A 20377-nucleotide genomic window follows, 5' to 3' on the forward strand; every position below is an offset into this window, starting at 1 on the left:
TTTGTCCTTTGGTTAGCTTTTAATTACTGTTAGAGGCGAGTTCTAAATGCCACGGCCCACGGTTCCCGGTCTGCTATTGTGTCGTTTAATGCTTAGTCCAATAGGAAGTAATCAAAGCATTTTTATCCGGAATTGTGTAGTTTATGCCGATATTGTAGCTTATGCTTGTTCACCTGCCCACCCCTTAAACGATGAGCCCTCCTGTTCAGGACACCTCGTGTACTCGACATGTAAGGACAACAACCTTAATCGATAAAGTTACGACCAGTAATCGTTCATAGGTATCACTGTGGCACGTAAACAGATTTACAGGAAAAATTAAAGAAAACGCCTGAGCTCCACGAGGAACATTTTTTTTTTTGTAGATATATTTCAGAACAATGAGGGTGTAAATCGTGGAAAAAATCTAGCAGTACTTACAACTTACAAGAGGCTAACGGTAATAATTTTAAAGTTCACGCAGATGCATCTATATCTGTTATACATATTGTCAAACATAGTGATTATATCACTTTTGTCATTAATTCTGTCTGAGGTTTCGCAGGGAAGTTGTATTATAGTAGAGTTAACTTCGACGCTATCGTTTCTGCTCGAGAGACTGGGCCCATAAGCCAGTTGTAAACTTGCCGCACTTTCTAATGGACACATCAACGCTACGACGAAACCCAAAAATAGATCATGTACCAATGATTATAACTATGATGAAATGCATTTCTACCTTGGAAATGGTATCGTCGAAAATCCATCGCCCTGCGAACGACTTAACCCCTATACAAATAATCATTGCGAAAAAGTATGTCGCCACCGTGTGGCCTTCGTGATTTTCTTGACCACTAAATATTGCCGGGGGGCGTTGAACCATAGGCTATGAGTAGGAACGGCAATGGACCCGAAATAAATGAACAACTAGATAAAACATACTTAAAACAACTGTACAATATATAAATTATCTTTTTATTTTGAACACAAAACGTAGTAAACGAACGTCCAGGTGTCTCCTTACCTGAGGTAGCCAAGCACACTCCGCGCAAATGATCAGGACTGCCACCGTGAACGAATAGTTCAGCAGCGTATGCATCAACACATCCAGTGAAGCCCTACCGTGTAGGTGAAATCAATAGAAGATACATTGGACTTAAAGCGACCGTTACAGCTAATGATACATCTAATAGGCATAATTATATAGAATATCATTTACTTAAACTGAATGCTAGGACCTTTTTCAAGTTCGACTATGTATACATAGTGGATATTTAGCGCATCTATTTTTTAACTAATGTTCTTTCTATGGTTTTATTTTCTTTATTTTAGCATTTGTTTTAGGCAGCGTAACTTTTAGCAAGGCTGCTTAATAGCAGTCGTCAACATGGCAAGATACAAGCAAACAAAGTAAACTTCGAATTTGGATCTACTTTCTCATACCGTCAGACCGGTAGAAGCAGACTGCCACGTAATAATATCCTACCAATTGGCGTTTGATAATTTAACTCGTTGAACACATGGTCGGAGGCAAATTCGCGGTTCCATCTCTGAGAATACACTAGCGAACATGCTGGTCGAAGGCAAACTTTACGCTCCGTTACTCCGTAAACATTGCCATAGCCAGTGTCTAATAGGATTCAAAATGCAAATTCTATCGCCAGATTATGATGGCATTTCGTAGTTACGTAGCTAGAAGAACAACTCTTTCGTCTGGGTATTCAAATGTGGCAAACCATAGCATGACCATAGTTGAGCTTCCCCGCAAACCGAAACGGGATCGCCAAACAATAAACATTCGCCACAAAAGAGCTGCCTTGCGTGGCACTCATCAAAGCTGCGAAGTCGCTTCCCAGAAGAAGTAAGTTTTTTGCACTGTTCAGGCCTACCGTTGCCTTCTCTCGGTCGATCCTGGAACGGATATGGTAACTTTTAGCTATCTGTAATTTGCTATTGGTCCGAAAAATACAAACATGCTCCAACTATAAAAAAGAAACAAGCAATACTCCTGTCACCGGGCTGACTCGACCAGGTCGACGTTGATAATGATTTTACTAGTTACGTAAACTCAGCGAACGGCTAAGTAACGTTACACACCCCTGTCGCGCGTGAACAATGTCGATGACTCCATTCATCAGAAAGAACGCATACATAGTTACGTGCTGAAGATTTCCTATGGCTGAAAAACGTCCCTCAGGATCAAAACCCGTGTATACTTCTCTTAATACAGAGGTTGTCGAAAACATACGAAAGAAAGGGACATTTAGCTAGATTCTACCCGACCCTCGTCCTGTTTATTATTTGTTGTCCTCTTCTAAAAACGGTCATCTTCGATCCTTCTAATTCGATAGGAGCATTCTCTCCGGAAATATAATCAGATGCCGCGAACTTTAGTCGCTGTTGTCCGCTGATGCAGTTTTAAAACAAGGAAAACTAGTGGAGGTGTAACGTTGTACGATAAAATGTCGAGAGCTTGCTCCTAGTTCGCTATAAACTTAAGGCACCTATCCTAAGATGAAAGGAGTGAGGAAAAAAAACTTGTACCTAAAAGCCCGTTTGAGATGTTTAACTGGTCTTTGAAATGAGGCCTGTGTAAAATAATGTGAATTTATTATCGCAGGCAACGATGAGCAACGAGCACTCACTGCATACAAGTTTATTTGAAGTACTCAGCTAGACTTGATTCACTAACCTACGATGCTAATACAGGTTAGAAAAACTTTGCACCATGCTTCCGGACTTATCCGTGCCCCTGGCCAGGGATGAGTTGTACGATTGCGGAAAGAACATTGGTATGTCGCAAGCTGCGGCGAGATCACAAACATCCACCAATTACAGATTAGACATTTCAATTAGAATGTGAACTATTTCTCGTACAGAATTGACTGCTAAATATTAACGAAGTATGATACATTAACAGTTTTCGAAGACATCTATGATGAAAACGACCCGTATTGATTTTGGCCGCGCGGATGAAATACTATTTGGACGTTGGAGAGGATAGGAACATTATCGACTATCAACCTGAATCATCCGTAGCTATGTTGACCAACGTTTAAGTCACTGTGACCATTGTGCATCCGAGTGAGGCGTTACCTCGAAACGCCTCGCCGATCGGACCTATCGTTGGTACAGGAAGCGACGTCTCACCCATTGAAGATTATGCAGCCTATAGCATTCTTCTACACTGAGTGGCCATTGGTAAACGGCATTTTTACAAGACGGTTATCTATATAAGTTAGCAAAATAAGTGACACATTTGCTGGTAACTCATGGGCAAACATTTTTTATGATGTCACTGTTTTCGCCTCTAACTATAAGTCTTCTTTTTAACGTTTTAGCCTAGGACTGGGCTTCCAAGGATAACGGAATGTTGACATGTCGTTCACATTGAACTCTCGAAATTTCATTTATATACAACTTATAATCTCAAAACTTTAGCGGAATCCGTATAATTTTGATTAATCCACAGTCGGATATGTTGCTTACCAGCTCTTCACATCGAAACACCAGGTAGTAATTGTCCTACAAAGGTTCCCATATTCCCTGCAAACACGAATCGTTTGTACATGCTACTGGTTAGCTATAAGGGCGGATACAAACATGGGAGGCGCGAATTGAAACCACTCGGTAAAACGGCTATCAAGAATGGAAATCATGGCCATTGGTTACACTAAACCTTAAAGAATATGGCACGGCCGGAACATTCGTTAGGGCTAAAATTAGACTATTTGGCATTTAAAATAAATAGAACTTCGCTTGAAACCATGACGGCCATGGCAATTAGACAGCAGCAGAGAATGTCCTAAATAGTTCTATGCTATAATGGGAATGCAGCGCTTAGTTCTGTACTTTTCTATCGAAAAGCAATCTTTATAGCTAGAGACCGTTACAAGGTATTGTCAAAACCAAGTTGACTTTTCGGTAAATCGAATCGTGCTGACCTGTCGATGGTAGAAAGCTGGGCTCCGCTTGATATAATAAACACACATTTTAATCTATATTTCTAAAATAGTTTATACCTTAAAAATGAAAAGGAGAAACTTGTGGCGACCATTTTGAGCTACGACAGAGATCGGCACACCTGTACAATCCTAGCCCGACTCGCTCATCGAAAAGGTTTTTTCGTCAGGGGGTCCTAGATGTTAGTAATCAAAATTTCGTTAAATAGCTTTCTTAAATGATTTTGCATCAGGAATTCTACGTTTTGTTGGATCCTAGCAGAATATGACACCGCGAAAGTAGATTGTCACTAGTCGGCCATAGAGCCTTCAGAGCTATTGATTCTTAGCTGCGAGCAGAGCCGCAGAAGTGCAACTCCGAGAGACAATATTGTTACGATCAGAAGAAAACAGACACGCGGGTAGCTGTTATCTATAGCTTACACTCCGAAGCATGTGATAAATGAAAACAGTCCTGCTTTTGGGACCAATGATCTTGGAACCGGAGGTTGGACAGCAGTGTCCCTGTGGCAACTGAGACTGCCACACACAACGCTTGAATGCCAAGCTCGCGTCGCAGTTGGATTCAGACCAGATATACTATAATTTACTCAAAAATATAAATGTGGCTCGCCTGACGACGGGTTGATCACGACCCCTCTTTTTCACGATCACGCCCCCCAAACGACCTCGTTTTCCCACAAGTTATTTACACGCTCGGAGAGCTAGATGTGACCGGCGATGGCCCTCGGCCAAACCGTATACTATACTCGTGCCAAAGTTAACCTTTCACTTATGGTTTAACTGGCGAGCGCACGAGAGATACGAGGCTTACGATCGAGAACCACCTAATAGACGATAGATGAGCTCGTATTGTTAGGAAAATACCTGATATAGATATTCCACAGCTGAAACCGTTAGTAGTTCTTAATATCATACCCTATAGAGCTACATGGGTCGAAAAATATGCCGCAACTTTCTGGGTACTTATTATCCAACATAAAACATGTTGCATATTATGAGGCACACACCGTAATTTTGCAGAGTTCAAGCGTTTCAAACGAAGTAATTATGTTAACTCGACTTTGTTCCAAATATAGGAAAAATGCTTTCTATTGACATCTAACGAACGTAATAATTGTAAGACAACTTGCGTGTTATACACAACAGCTTAACGCGGTAGCAGAAGTAGCCTATTAGCTACATTTAGGTTTCAATATATTTCAATGATCTCAAAATATCGAACAGTCGATAACATTTTTACCGTTGCCGAGTAACGCTGGGTGATTGCCTGCCACGTCGTATTCGATAATTTCCCGGATTTGCAGGTCCTCGAAGGTTATGAAAGCGTTTTGAATTTTACGTTCGGTGCTGCCGTTCAGCACCACTTCAGACGGCCGGCAGGGATACGATTATGCCTGGCTGGATTTACGTTTGCGTCCGTCCGCTTACCGTGCGAACGCGTTACTATGGCGCCATCGTGGGAACAAATTCTAGGAGATCGGCAACGCTTTAACATTCCGCCATATTCGACCGAACTGTAATGACATCCATCAGAAAGAGCACACACACCCTCAAAACAAAGTCACCATCAACTTCGCATCACATTCAAACAAATGTCACAAAACTAAATTTAAAAAGAAATATCCATACTGGATGATCTATGATTGAATGATTTCGTTTGAACAATCGTCATGGCATTTTTGTTTTAGTTAAATATTGCATTATCTATATTTCGATTTTAATGAGAATCAGCTACCTTTCTTCTTGGGAAATTAGACTGACAGCGATACTTCGAAACTATCAAGCGTCCGCTGCATTATAGGCAGTCAGCAGTGGTTTCAATATTGTAAATAATCTTTTGTCACAACTGTGGCCAGCGTACGTTGCCCCTTTATCGGTGTATCGATAAAGTGGAAAGCTGAGGCGCTTGTCCAGATTGTGATCATTCGACATGTTAAACATTGATTGTTATGTAAGGTGTATAGGCAGGCCAAGAGGTTCCGTGCTGAACACAGAAGCAAGTTTTTCATTGCCACTTTTTAACATAGCCTTCATGTAAAATTCTATGATTTTCTCATCAGCGACATTTGTACCTCTTTAATCCGTCAGTAGTTGGCACGCCAGCCGGCGAACTACGCTCTTGAGAATTACCTGATTTGCCTATTTGGTAAAAAGTTTTGGTCCGAACGGAATTTTCAGCTTAGCTATAGTGAATCAAAGGTAGAGAACTTAATTTGAGTTCTTTTTCTCTGCCTTTTTTTTTTGTCCACAATTTGTGAAAATATGATACACAGTATGCCCTCGTCATTATTATCCCTTTTTCAAGGTAATTAATAGAGTTGCATGGCTGTCCTAAAAAATACCCGGCATTGCTTTCCCAGCCGACAGAACAGTCCTCGCCCCTTTTCAATGCCAATTTATCGTTTACTGTTTTTCTTTTAGATTGTATCGAGGACACCTATGGCAGGAAAGTCTATTCAAAAACCTTGTATATGCCCTCGGAATGGGCTGCCGCTAGACTTCTGAATAAATGAATAACATTATTAATAAAGTCATTAAGTACTGTCAGGGTTAGAATCAACACTAGATCCCGGAAATAAACAAATTTGCCTTTACGTAATTACCATCGTGAGCATAAGCCGTGAAAACCAGCATCTCTTTAATGCAATAACAATAAAAACAAAGATGAATCGATGTTCCATGAGAAAATGATTAAAACACAAGTGGTTCTTCAGATTTCCGCTGTAATGAATTACTTTATATGCAGCTGGGCAGACAAATCTCATAAAACCACAAGTCTACGAAATATCCGTAATGATTTAGCTCGCATATGGGGATATTGTTTCAAGTGTAACGTCCCGTATTGCCGTTTGCTATTCCTTCACACGGCTGAGTTGCAGCACAAAGCTAGGTACGTCTACGCCCTGATTAAAGCCCTACATACTACTACATATTCCTCAAATTTACCAAGCAAACAAGTTACCCACTCTGCTGTTAAAAGCACTATCCGCTTGTTTCTGAACTTTGGTCCTTTATTGGAGTGGGACACAAGCCTTGGCATTACGCCGGCTCCTTTTTGAAAACCTGCATTGATTTTATAGCGCTAGTTCGAAGTTCTTTACAATTCGTTTGGTGCAGTTTGTATGAAACTAGGTAGCAAGCTAACTCCGAAATACAACTTCCGCACTTCTAGACGCATCGTACTCTAACCGTTGGAATAGAGTTATATTAATTTACCGGGACAAGGCTGTATCGACAAGCACGCTCCCCATACTTGCTTAGTAAATGGCAATTTGGGTTCAGTTATTTACCATGTCCTCATTTGAGGCAAAACTGCAAAAAAAGCCCGTTCGCCTAAGGACCACCTATTTGAACAAATTTCAGAAATGGCAATTGAAAAGTACCTACAATAGCATGTTTCTTTCATTCATACTGCGAATTTTTCGTACGCAACTGCTGTATGAAAGTCAAGGATAAAAGAGGATGCAATGAACGACAAAACAATGTCCAAAGAAATTATATTTTCGCTAATGAGCCTATCTCATTTGCCATATGATCGTTTTAGCAGTCGAGCTTCGGCCTGCGTCCTACTGCCACGCGCTCAGATGTGTCGTTCCAATTCTATTGATACCGTATACACGTACTCTTTGAATTTATCCGTCATAAAGATGGATGGCACGCACCTAGCCATCCTGTTTGGCCAATGGTATTTTTCCCCTTAAAGAACATCAGTAATCGGGGCATACCATACCTTTATACAGTTTGCTGTTAGATACGTCGTAAGGCACGAGGAATCGCTTACTGACTCCGCAATTCATAACGGATCAAGCGGTCGCGCCGCTAACTTTTTCTTTCGCCATAATGTCCTTGCAACAACTACTACAGCCGTAGCAACCGGAAGAAGTTGTTGTAGTGATTTACAGTAAAGTTGTGATTCAAATGGCTTAAGGTAATGATACCGTGGACGTTTATATAAAGGGTATACGCAACCGATAACGTTGCGATACTTGCCCGCAACAGCGCAACGTCAGATTAACCTATTAAGCATCGCTCGGTACTACAGCAAGCCCTCAACGTTGCATAGGTCTTATCAGCCACATTACAGGTTATTTAAGAGGAAAATAGCGTCAACATTAGGCCGCACCCGTCCAGCTCACGTCGTGCCTAATTTTGATTAGCTAAGGCATTAACTCTGTCGACAAACGCTGTTTCGTTGTTGGTTCTTGGTGATGCGTTCGTCACGCTAACGTGCCCTATTAGCATTACGCAGATGTTCTACATCTTCGGAATCGATATATGTAGATAACTACCGAATCAAAGAAGGCTCGATCCCGTCCCAGCCCGATATCTTTACGCGTATAATACTAGTATACGGCAAATGGCTTTAACGGTGTATTCATTCATTCAATCACAGTGTTAACTAGGGGCAGTAAAGGCGATGTTTGATATAAGGTTGCAGATCTAGAGGGACGCGTAGTGGCTGCTAAGTATGCCGTCAGTGCCCCAGCAAATGAACTGGCATCTTCGGAATTGCTCAAAATCTTCCCGACAATGAATATTCGATTCACTATATTAGGTACATTTTATTGAAAAGACGGGTGTCACAAGCACGGCATTTCGCTTAAGATTAGGGAGCTTATTCGGGTCACATTATTATAGCTTGATTTTAGTCTTGGGGGCATAAAGCTATGTCGACGGAGAAATACCGAATTGCGCAAGCGTCTACGTCCAAGACGCAACACAAAAGAAACAATTGGATATAGTCAATAATTGTTGTAGTCATAATGTAACACAATAAAGTTGTTAAAAGGCATTGCACTCGACGGTTTTCAAGCCTTTACTCCAGTATATCTGAAGTAGCAATACGAAAATCGGTTTACGCGTATCTGACTCTACAGAATACACTATGAAGAATAGAAATGGCGTACCTTCAGTCAATCGATTCAAATATGCCATAAGACAAATAATCATATTAGCGTCGTTTGACCACCCCTTCTTCCGGCCCTCGTTTCTTATGTTAGCACTTGTTCAGTCTTTCTCCCTTCAAAGGTGGCCTGTAACATAAGGCCCGGTTGTTGTTGTTGACACAGCTAAACCGTCCTAAGTATTAGCGCAGGTCCGGCTACCTAATGGCGCTCATATTTAAACAGCCCTTGCAACCTTACTTTATAACCTTGCCTTATACAAAGCGGTAACACATTGCCTACGATTACATCATAAGTGACCTATGTAATCAGCAACGAAGACGAGTTTTACATTTGCATTTAGGAAATTTAGCGTCTTCCATTACGGCCTGCGAAAGGGCCCTAGGTTGCGAGTGGTATGTGACAAGGTCAAGATTCGCCGTTCGCCGATCTGTTAAGTTTTGAATAAACTCGAGCCTGATGGTGCTTGTACAATAAAGAAATAAGGGTACATCGATTCTGTCTGACGCGGTGTTCGTATAAGTTCAGTGCTGTCCGCAAATCTGCGTGCCCAGAACTTGGCTCTTTCAAAGACCGCTACAACTTAATTATTTAGGAAATTGCTCATAGGTTTCATTATTGAAGTTGCGTGCATAGAGGAAAGTGCCCTTACAGCGGTCCTTACATATTAGAAGCAATTAGGGTCGTCAAAGGGTTCTAAGCCAAATAAGTTATTGGCTCGTTCCGACCAACATACCCTTACTCCCAACTTCTACATTTTTGATACACTGAATTATGTCATAAAAAACACTCTATTGTTTCTGTCACTAATTACTATATTTAAGCTTCTGTGTGAGGCTGTATCCAAAACGTATACTAGACCCTTAAGATAAAAGATTTATTTCAAAAACTATGCTTGTTATGTTTATCTCAAGCCTTAAAGTGATAAAATGTGAGAAAAGAATTAGAACAAATATAAGCTATGAATCATAAAAAAGTTAGTCGTTATTTTAAAGACAGATTTTCTGCTCCCAACAATTTAAATTTTGCAGTCGACGGCTGCACGAGGCGAGCCAAAAAGCGCTTATCGTTGTAACTGTCTATTATGTTTTCCATATGAGTTTTGCTACCTTAAACTCGTTTAATTATACAGTAGTTTGATAAACATGTAAATTTGTAGTAAATATAAAGACCTTACGGTAAATGTTTGCGTATGTTACACGGTTTAGGGCGCGTAGAATCAACTTCGTGTGAGAGCTGGTGTATCATCTTCTTCCATCCGATGCAGCATAATCGTTCGTCGAAGGCGTTCACTTCGAAGTGGCGCCAACGTTCTCTTGTGCAGTAAATTGCCAATGATATAGTGGAGAAGCACGCTGGTTATGTCAATCCACACCGTATGATAAAAATTTAATCTACAAAACAAGCACAAGAAAAAAATAAGGCCAAATCTAAGTGTTGATGAATGACCTTCCACTAAACTGTAACTGCAAATTCGGAAAAAAAATATAGCCATACATAACAGAGTTAGTTAATAGATGTCCTGATCCCTTAAAGTCAGCTAAGTTTTACGTCCAGAAGCTCCGTTTGGTATTAGACGGAATGAAAATCACGGATAATATGAGGCTCAGAACTTATACTGGGCTACGAAGGTTGTCGACCTCTAACAAGCTGTCGTGTGACAATTCAACTTTGCGAAACGTTTACTAAATTTACTATTTATATTGGACAAAATAATGATTGAAATTTGCATCAGTCATTTGTCAGGGTAACCATCTTTTAACTATTCTCGCGGCTCATTAGTCAGATTTAGATCGCTCAGATGGTCACTTGGGCAGATCCATGCAAATTTCTGTAAGGACATATTTCTATGTTTGTCATGCATTGACTAAGACTGATTTGGAAAATACGCTTGTGTTAAATAGTTTGTCGTACTCGATCATCTGTTAAAAATGGAAGGCAGGTTTTCAGGATGATAAACGGAAACGTCGTTAGGTGTCTCCAAGCCCATTTTAGAATTGTTAGGATATCGAGATATAGACGAAACGCACAAAATTGACACTAAGTTAAGAAATTCTAACGAGAAGCCCCGCCAAAGCAGCCATTTTAGTGCTGAAACTACTACCACTACCACTATCGGCGTATTCAACGGAATAGCATTATGAATATTGGTTGAATTTAGACAAACTATTTTATAGCTGTACCTTACATTACAAAACACCATAGTACGAGCGGAGCATGTACAGACCGATTTTTTTTTGCAAAATACGTCAATGCTATACTAGATGCATATAAAAAAAAAATATGGCCATTGTACTCTGTTGTAAAGATTTTACTTTGTGCAACCTTCTTTTGATTTAGAAAAAAAACCTTTGGACGACGCTCAATGAAGACTCGATCACAAAGTGTTAGGCTACCATTGCCCATGTAATAATCTGGAATAAACCTTAATCTAAAACATCGTTTTAACCGGTTTACGGATTGGGGCACGAGGTTTTCGATATAATTTACTTTGTGTGCTGTACATTGCAGAAAAATATCCTTTAACAAATATGTATATTTTGAACAAAATATCAAGCTAAATCAGTAATGTATTCTCGAGGGAGCCGCATGACATCTAGAAATGTATGCTTTGATTAGTGTAAGGTATAATAAGATGCTGTTTGATTTTTTTTATTTTCTTTGTTTGTTCATAATAAGTCTAAAAAAAATTGATTGCTTATCTACGTACAGCCTAGTCAGCGGCAGCCGCTATGGCTGTGATCCTTACCAGCTACTACTTGCGTCCCAGAATAGGAAATCAGTATCGGCTTTTCTATAGCAGAAGAGGAGATAGCACAAAGGATAATGGTATTTTAACAACCACTAAACAAGAACGGGAAAGAAGAAGATGCTTGACGTCTACGCTGGAAAGGTAACAACGATAGAAGTGTATGGGTCATATATATTCAATGATTCTCTGTGTTTGGAGAAGCGACAACCTATTAGCAATTATAAGAGTGGAACTGAAGTGAATCAGGCACCGGACGCGGAGAGTGAAGACCGCCAAATAGGCTATTTGTAATTCTAAGAAGAAGCAACAACAGTTAGTGAGCTACAGAGAGTCGAAACTAGGAGCTCTTATAGAGTTCTTGGAAACTGAATCTAAGAGCAGGGAACGCTTTCGTACGTTTAACAAAAATGTTTACATAAAAAAGACTTGAAGAGAAATTAGGTAAACGACGGAAGTCGTCCCCATCGATCGAACCGTCCCAGGTGCAAAAGCAGACATCACTAGGTAGAATGCGTTGGGAGCTCATGCTTACTATCCTTGGCCAGCTGATGCATTCTGTATAACCGAAGCTAACTATAATTTTAGTGGGACGCTTTATGTACTATCAAAACCCATTTTTCGCTCGTAGATTAGGTGATAAATTTTTCGTCTCAAAAATGGATCTTTTTTTGAGCAACTTTTTGAAGCTATGTTATTCTACGAATGAAAGTCGTTTCCAGACCTAGTAAATAGCAACACGGGAGCGAATTGGCAAACTTGGTCGGTGCGAAGGCAAATGACATTTAATAAAAATACTAAAGTAATTTGGCTTATCGATGTAAATATATGTTCACCGCTTCATTAGCGCCCTATTCTGGCACTGCCGCTTCTTCTAAATTTACTCAAAAATTCCGAACTTAAACGCCATACTGTGTAAAAAATAAATATAGACATACAATTAACCAGATCATGTGGATTATGCAAATGGATACGAATGCCTCTTATAATGATCATTACTAGCATTAGCAATGGGCTTATAAGCACAAAGAGTGTTTAGTTTAATACATTAGCTGTGGGGTTGGAGTCAACAGACGAAGTTAAATATCGAGTAGTTCGTAAACAAAATAATGAGATAACAGTGTAACGTCCTAGGGAAACCCAACGGCTTTTAAGATTTGAAATAATCAAATTAACCGATAGCTCTTCTAACAGCCTAATGACCATAACGCGAGTACCTACGCATAAGATCGAAACTTACATTCAAGAACACATATGTTGATTCCAATATACCGAAAGTATTTTAAATACCATTTTCTAACATTTCGTACCCAAAACATTGGAGCATCTTAAGATGAATGGACGCGTTTGGTCCAAGAGTTCCTACAACAAAGAAGACAGATTTCCCTCTACGGTTCAGTTACGAATAATAGATTATAATATTGTTTTATTACTTTAATGTTAATGTAACAAGCGTCCTTTACTGAAAAACTGACACCTTGGCAGAGCGATCTCTTTATACTTCTGATAGAAGTGAGACTGTAAAATAAAATGTTAGCTTAAGCATTTTCGATGTATTTTCAGGTAACCGATATGATCTTTTGCTCTGGGAAGTTTTCTATTTTTTGTTGCTTATGAAAATAAGTTGTATTCAATTGGGCAATGTGAATATCAATTAGCTTTTGTTATCGTTTTAATTTATGTGTGCGTGGAGAACCCAAGCAGCGGAAGTTATTTTAATATCACGAAATGCGAAATTTGAAATTGGCGCTCTTCGGCCGCCTAAACAGCTGGTGCACTAGTTGCTCTCGCAGCCATCTTCTGTACTGTATCCAACTAGGGCCGTGTTTTTTTTGTTGTTGGTCTGCTCCACGTTGTATTCCTAGCCAAAGGAGTAGGACTCACAGTTTATTGTTGGTGCGGGCGGTCAGTGCATTTAAAATCGATTCGAATTCGCAAATTTGAAAGATGTCGATTTGTATGATGCGCGGATTTTGGCGACCTTTAGGTCCTCATAAAGTGCCGCTCTTCTCGTCAGCGTTTGGCATGCAGGACCCATTGAAGCTTCCGTATGAGCAAAATCGTGGGTATCCTACTCAGAAGCACCAAAAGCTGATCTTAGCTGCTCAGAAACGTAACCGGGCGCGCAAGCTACAAAAGCTGGAAGAGACAGAAGTAGATTTTGTTACGTCTCAAAAATCTGCTGCTCTTAGAAAGACTGTACTCAAGAGTAAAAGGTGCGTTGACTTTTTGATATTTATTATTCTTATAGGAAAATGTTATATCGGTTTAGTGCGCGATCCCGTAATCACCGCGCTCAACTGATTCGATCTGTATGTAATGTAACATATTTCCTTCGCTTTGCAAGCCATGCTTTTAAAAGTCTGCACCAATAGCAGTAATTCACATTTATTATGTGTTTGTTAATTTAATCCAACTGAAATGAATATAGTACTTCACTATCCCAAGGAAGCTTGGACGTCCTAGTACTCTCACACTATGAGCGAATCAGAGGACAAATTTTGGTTGTCAAGTTGTGTAGATGTTATGAAAATAGCAAACTTACTTGTTTTGTGCATTTAAATTATACTACTGCATTTGTTACTATATTTTATACCCGCATTATGTCACTCTTAAGCTGGCTGGATATTTTGTCACCACGCTGTTTGGATATTTGTCTGCTAACTGCCCACAGATATGATCCGGGTAATAACCTTCCATCTGAACTGCAAGAGGACGTATATTTTCGGTCGTGGTATCGAGAAAAGACCTACTCGCTTGAAGAGTGTATTCAGATGCACCGAGAGCTGATGCATCCATCGATGTTTGACAGGCATGTACAAAAGAAATGCATTTGTTTATGCTTTACTTCGATTTCTGCAATATTTCAACGATATAATTCATCCTTGTGTCAATGTATATGTAGATTAACGATTTGGATATGCTCATCCATTGCCTTACACTGCAAAGCTAATGAAAACTGCTTCTGTGTGTACATATTTCTTGATTCCACCAATCATTTCTATAATTTTTACCAGATTAATACGGAAAATGTAATACCTTTGGAAGTCGTTTGCACATTGATTCATTTTTATGCCTAAAGTGGATCACAATTGCTCTGGTTGCAAAAAAAAACCTCTAAAATTAATATAAAAGGAAGAGTAACAAAGAAGAAGCAGAATTTAAAGGGGTTTATTGAGGAAGTCGATAGACCTTCAAAGCTAAATAAATTACTACCACAAACTATAACAAACTTTCGCTAACGAAAAAGCTTCGGCGCTTCAGGAGTGACAACATTCTTATAGCAACTGTTGAGCTAAATATGCAAGCTAAAAAGAAGAACAAGTATCTGGATCGTTTCGAGGTTAGTCATTTTGTTCACGGTATCTTACGTTCACTATATTTTCAATTTATTCCGTAAAAAAATACAATCGAATAATTTGAATCACGGAACATATTATTATTCGGGGTATATCCATTCTCGGCCTTGACGTGTCACTCGTTCGTCCTTAAAAATAGCAGTCTTATATTGTTCGATGTCTCCCTTAGTCCTAAACATGGAGCTAAATCAATTTTTACTATGAATTTGCTGATTGAGTTTCATGGACCCTTGTAGTGCTGTCGATCTGAACCTATTGTTCGTCTTAAAAAACGCTCGTTCATCTATGTGTTTCTACAAACGTAAGCTCTTGATCTAATGTTTGCTTAAATAATATATTTACTGTGGCATTTTCAGGGCACTCTATTATACCCTCACGTGTTCCCAAATAAAAGCCGTATCACCAAGATCCTCTGTTTCTGCCGTTCCTCGGACGATGCTGTTAAGCTGATGGACAATGGAGCTGATTTGGCAGGGGGAACGGCACTTGTGAAAAAAATTACCGCTGGCGAAATAGACCATACTCTATACGATCACATACTGAGTTCAGTCGACATGATGGAAGAGCTCTTGCCTCTGCGAAACATCCTGAAAAAAAAGATGCCAACCCCACAGAAGACCATGACAAGTGACCCTTTCACACTTGTCAAACTCTTCCGCAAGTCGGTTGTGTATGAAGCAAGGAAAGACCCATACGAACCGGATTACGCACAGTTCTCTGTGCCGTTGGCCCGACTAGACATGCCTCTTGATCAAATCAAAGCCAATTTGAAGTTCCTCTTTACCGAGGTATGATAAGCATTTTTACTCAATAGTAGTAATAATGTACGCAAGAATTTTGTCTTTTTTTATCAGGTTTTGCTTCAAAGTACATTAAATTTATGAAAAACATGTCATCTGTGCAAAAATTATACCAGAAAGCTACGCGTTGGAGTTTATATTACCTTCCACTTTAGGTCAAATAAACAAACTCGTTATAAGGAAGATCTAATAATTAAGATTCGTCATAACGATGCAGATAATTCAGCTGTAATTAGCGCAGTTATCTTAATAAAAGCTTTGAGCTTCAAATAATTTATTAAAACATTTTCAGAGATGCATTGTCATTTCTGCAGTAAAAACAAATACAACTAGCCTGCGGTTTTAATTAATCTTAGTAGTGTCCTTTGCGGATTTTTTCTGTATTGTCTGGAGTAATTGTGGCGCGTGAGTCGGTACGTGGCGGTTTCTAGTCCGCCATCACTTGATAATTACTGCTCTACAAAATTCAATGTCACTTGAACTCGGAAATATCTAAGTACTTTGGCCTCTGGAAATAAACCACTCTCTAAAACGTCATCCTTATCATTTTTCTTTTCAAGAAATAATCATACTGTGTTCTTAGAAGCCTCCTTACCGCTTGGTAAGCATGTGCGATACCTATAATTACTGAAATGCCCTGCTAGTCTCAAGTTACCTGAAGCGTTTATCTAAGTAAACGAAATGACTTTAAGTAATATTTTTCAGTAATCCTTTTAGGCATTCTGACTGTAAGAAATCAACAAACCTTAACTTTCAGGTAAACGAGCATATGCCGTCAGGTCGACCGATTAATTCTTTTATCACGCAAGTTTTCATCAGTTCACCTCCGTCACCAGAACGCTTTGTTCTAAATAGAGACCCTTATGAGAAGTATATTGCTGAGACAACTGTCGTTGCGGAATTGGCTGGACGGAACAAGCTGGACAAACAAAAGAAGGCTATTGTGATTCAAAGAGACGAGACCCAAGACGCTGACGATGAAAAGGAGGCCAAAGAAGGAAACGAAGATGCGAACAAAACATTCCAAACTACTTAGCAGTCCTCAAAGTAGCTATATAAATCTATTAAAAGGTTTATAAAAAATAATGTATAGCTGATCATATGTACAAAAATAATTATTGACTAGCTAGCAGCATAGGCAGAAATCCAAAAAAATAGGACGTTGGATACGCTATACGATAAAAACTGAAGTGGAACACACATTTTTTAATTTCTTTAAGCTTTTTTTTTTAAGTAGTTACTATTATGTCTCGCGAGTTCATGAGCATGTGATTAAAAAGCTTCAGCTAATGTGTTATCATAGATTGGTAACTGTTGCGATAGCAGACCAGTTTATAAGGTCTTAGATATTAGTATATTATAAGGCGGATCATTTTTATTATTGTTAAATAAGTTTCCTATTACCTTAATCGACTAGTTTATATCATGCGAATTTTGGCAGTTCCTTAGCTTAATACCATGTCAGAAAAGCTTTAGATTGAATATGTGAGAAGCTGTCTTAATTTACTCTGTTTCTGGGGATCTTGGTTCAAAGCTTAAAAATGTAAAAGGCTGTCTTAATTTACGCTCTCTCTCTCTCTGGGGATCTTGACCCATTTATTTTGAGCACGAAATGTGTAAATATTATGTAAAACTCCACTACTTCCTCCGACTTCTATGTCATAAGTTAACCTTTGCAGAAATACAATCTGTGTATTGTATCAATCTGTTAAGCTATATATTTTTAAACTTGTGTGAAATTCGAGACTCGGATGTTATCATGACCTTATTACCCTAACTGGACCGAGAATAGAGAGTACTTTTATTATTATGCCTTTAAACCCGAAAAAATTCCAATGGTGAATTTGGAGAATAATGAATAAAATCAGTTACTTATTTTTATTGAGGTTATGGTTTGCATGCTCTAGTAATTTTCGCTTAAATTTAAAGATTACTCTGTCCTGATTTTTTAACGCTGATAGTACTATACACTTAATATCTTACCAAACAAAAAGCATCTGCAAATCTGATTAGAATGCCGTGTCTGAGAGTGCTGTTTAGTTTTATTCGTTCCAAAATTATTTTTATTAAGTGTCATTGGTAAACGATAATGTAAAAACTCCTGGCTCACCAATAAATTTCAGCTGCATTCGATTTGTATTTGGCTGACAAACGCTTGCACTTCAAAATGACTTGAAAATATTTTATGTTACTTTTGTGATATGTCGACGGAGCTATTACTAACAAATTACTAAATGTATGGTTTGAAAAAAATCGTTTCGACTGACCACAACCACTTTTCGTATACATTTTATTCATTCGAGTCAGCATGTACTTCTATTAGTTGAGGTTTATTTCAGCGTTAGTGAGCGAATAATTATACCCAGTTAGGTATACTCGATATATGACTAGAGCAGACAAGCTTTGTATATAGATTATAAAAATTGTTTGAAAACTCGACCATACGCAGTGGTCACAGCTCAATGAAGAATCTTAACATTTAAGAGTACAACGGCAGCTTTATCATCGAATCAATACAAAATTATTTCCAATCATTTAGCTGGTACGCTGTTACGGTAAACGTTACGCGGTTTGAAAAAAGAGTGAGAGAATTGAAAGGGTAAGGGCGAAGAAGACAAAAATAAAAGCTGTCCTCTAAGAGTGTTTCTAGACATACCTCTGCTTTTCGTAATAACGCTATATTTTCAAAGTTAGGTGACAAGTATCAACGTAACATAACTATAGAGATTACGAGCTTAATTACAAAAACACGTAAGGGCACAAACCGAAAAATGACAAGTGATCGATGTTCTCGGATAAATAGGTATTCGCATATAGAATAAAATAAAAGAAATTTAGAATCACTTCAGATCAAATTTCACCGACTCTAATTGTCACTATTAAAAATATTTTTAATAATGGAGGCCGTTGTTTCCGAAACCGGATTAGCAATATTATTGCTCTAAAAACCAGCTATTGATAACATATCAGGTTGACTAATGTCTGCTATTAGAACAATACATCAAATCATTAATTTTTCAGTTTTCAACGTAAAATTAAAACGGTCGAATTACCACTTATAGGTAATTTGCGATTTATGTGAAGGATACGCATATATTTCGATGTGTGCAGCGACTCTTAATAATATAATTCCTAGGTAATTGTGGTCCATGTTGGATTATGAGAGGCTATTTAACGCCAATTGAACGGTAGTGTTCGTAGTGGTGCAGCGCTGCAATGTTTGCCTACTAAACCGTGGTAAGCATTGTAGCGCATCGTAGCATTTGGTGGCAGTATGGATCGAGCTCTCGGGATATGCTAGGACTTATAGACGATAATGTTCGATGCTTGTCTTGCGCTAGAAGAATAAGTAAATGACTCCGCGCTACGTGCTCAGACACAAGTGAGGACAACGCGGCTGCAGTGCTTGAGGCTTTTGTTGAGAACATCAAGGCTATTCTTCCGCCCGATTTGCTACGGTTAGGCTACTCCATGCTCAACAACGGATTCTACAATTAGAATTCGTGAAAAACACCCAAAGTTGGCCGCGTTACTGTTTGGCCTGTGGGTTGCTATATTTGCCGAGGCTATGGTTTTAAACGGCGGGTCGAATAAATGGGCGCGGTTTAAGAGCTAATTGTTCGAGAAGCATCTATAAAAGCGGCTCCCGGCCCATCAGAGTGCTATGGTCGACATACTTGACGACAGGAAAATTTCTATGCCCTCGCCTAAGAAAAATACGGTATGGTAAACCGGCTGGAGCTCTCTGACTTTTCTCGAGAACATTAAGGAACAGAACCAGAGTCACAGCATCGTTAGTCGGGTTAGTGCAGCTGCCTCTGTTGATTTTCAAGCCCACGCATTACCTGCTTGCCCAGACTCGAATCCTGAAATGCCTAGAACAGTCCTGGACTTGCCGGTATAAAAGAGGCTGGTTCAGCGAAAGGATCAATTCAGTGATCGTTTTCATATTCTTCCAGAGCGGCCTAGGACAATTTAAGACGGAGTGTGAGCTTCAAAAGAAGCTTCGCCTCTGCTCGAGCGCCAGTTGTATAAACGGGATAACCTATGGCCTATTCGTGCCCAAGGCTAAGCTTTCCAGCAGATTTATCTCGCTAGTCCAGCGAGGAAAGATAGACGTAGGAGGATTCGATGAATCTAATGCCCGCGCCGGATGGTTCCTTTGAAAAGGTGGACCACTGCTTAATCGGCATGGAAAATTATGCCTTTTATTTTTCGGTGGCGATCTTACTGCAGTCCATTTAACCAACTCTTACCGGTTCAAAGGGCGATGTAATCTGGATAGTCACAAATAGGCTAGACGCTCTGGTAGCCAAGGTCTGCAGTCCGCTCTATAATTATAGCTAATTATTTAATCCCAGAAAATATTTCTGTACAGTTAGAATCGGAATATTGTTAAATGTCATTAGCTCCCTACTTTCCTCTAAGTTTAGCTTTATCGTTTGTTGATCTTCGCTAGAGCTTGTCAACTCTAATGTGTTCGTTTAGTTCAGATTAGAGTTCTTTGTCGTCTTGGAACTAAAACATTCCACAATTCTATGAAAACAAATCATCACCTACTCGAATCGGCTGTTTCTCTTCAACTCAAGCGTGATTGCGACTTCAAATGTATTGAACACAC

At 39.3% G+C, this 20377-nt stretch overlaps 1 protein-coding gene and 1 long non-coding RNA gene across 8 annotated transcripts; one reads left to right on the top strand and one right to left on the bottom strand.

Annotated features, from left to right (window-relative positions):
- Window positions 1–1007: 1007 nt before the first annotated feature.
- Window positions 1008–12948, bottom strand: LOC111258793 (uncharacterized). 7 transcript variants are annotated; one of them, XR_015310289.1, is made up of 6 exons: window positions 12838–12948; window positions 10026–10242; window positions 5185–5458; window positions 4002–4117; window positions 3469–3525; window positions 1008–1890 (listed from the first exon to the last, which is right to left on the bottom strand). It is a non-coding gene; the product is annotated as an uncharacterized LOC111258793 (long non-coding RNA). The 7 variants fall into 7 exon arrangements; XR_015310294.1 differs by lacking the exon at window positions 1008–1890 and adding an exon at window positions 2562–2783; XR_015310291.1 differs by lacking the exon at window positions 4002–4117 and having other exon boundaries at window positions 1751–1890.
- Window positions 12949–13412: 464 nt separating this feature from the next.
- Window positions 13413–17935, top strand: mRpL1 (mitochondrial ribosomal protein L1). The gene is made up of 5 exons (XM_022830323.2): window positions 13413–13813; window positions 14272–14409; window positions 14862–14940; window positions 15313–15744; window positions 16514–17935. The coding sequence occupies exons 1-5, from the start codon at window positions 13545–13547 to the stop codon at window positions 16790–16792; spliced, it is 1197 nt and encodes a 398-aa protein (XP_022686058.1). The 5' UTR covers window positions 13413–13544; the 3' UTR covers window positions 16793–17935.
- The last annotated feature ends 2442 nt before the right edge of the window (window positions 17936–20377 follow it).

This window comes from Varroa jacobsoni, unplaced genomic scaffold (assembly GCF_002532875.2).
Source record: "Varroa jacobsoni isolate VJ856 unplaced genomic scaffold, vjacob_1.0 scaffold_265, whole genome shotgun sequence".
NCBI lineage: Eukaryota > Metazoa > Arthropoda > Arachnida > Mesostigmata > Varroidae > Varroa > Varroa jacobsoni.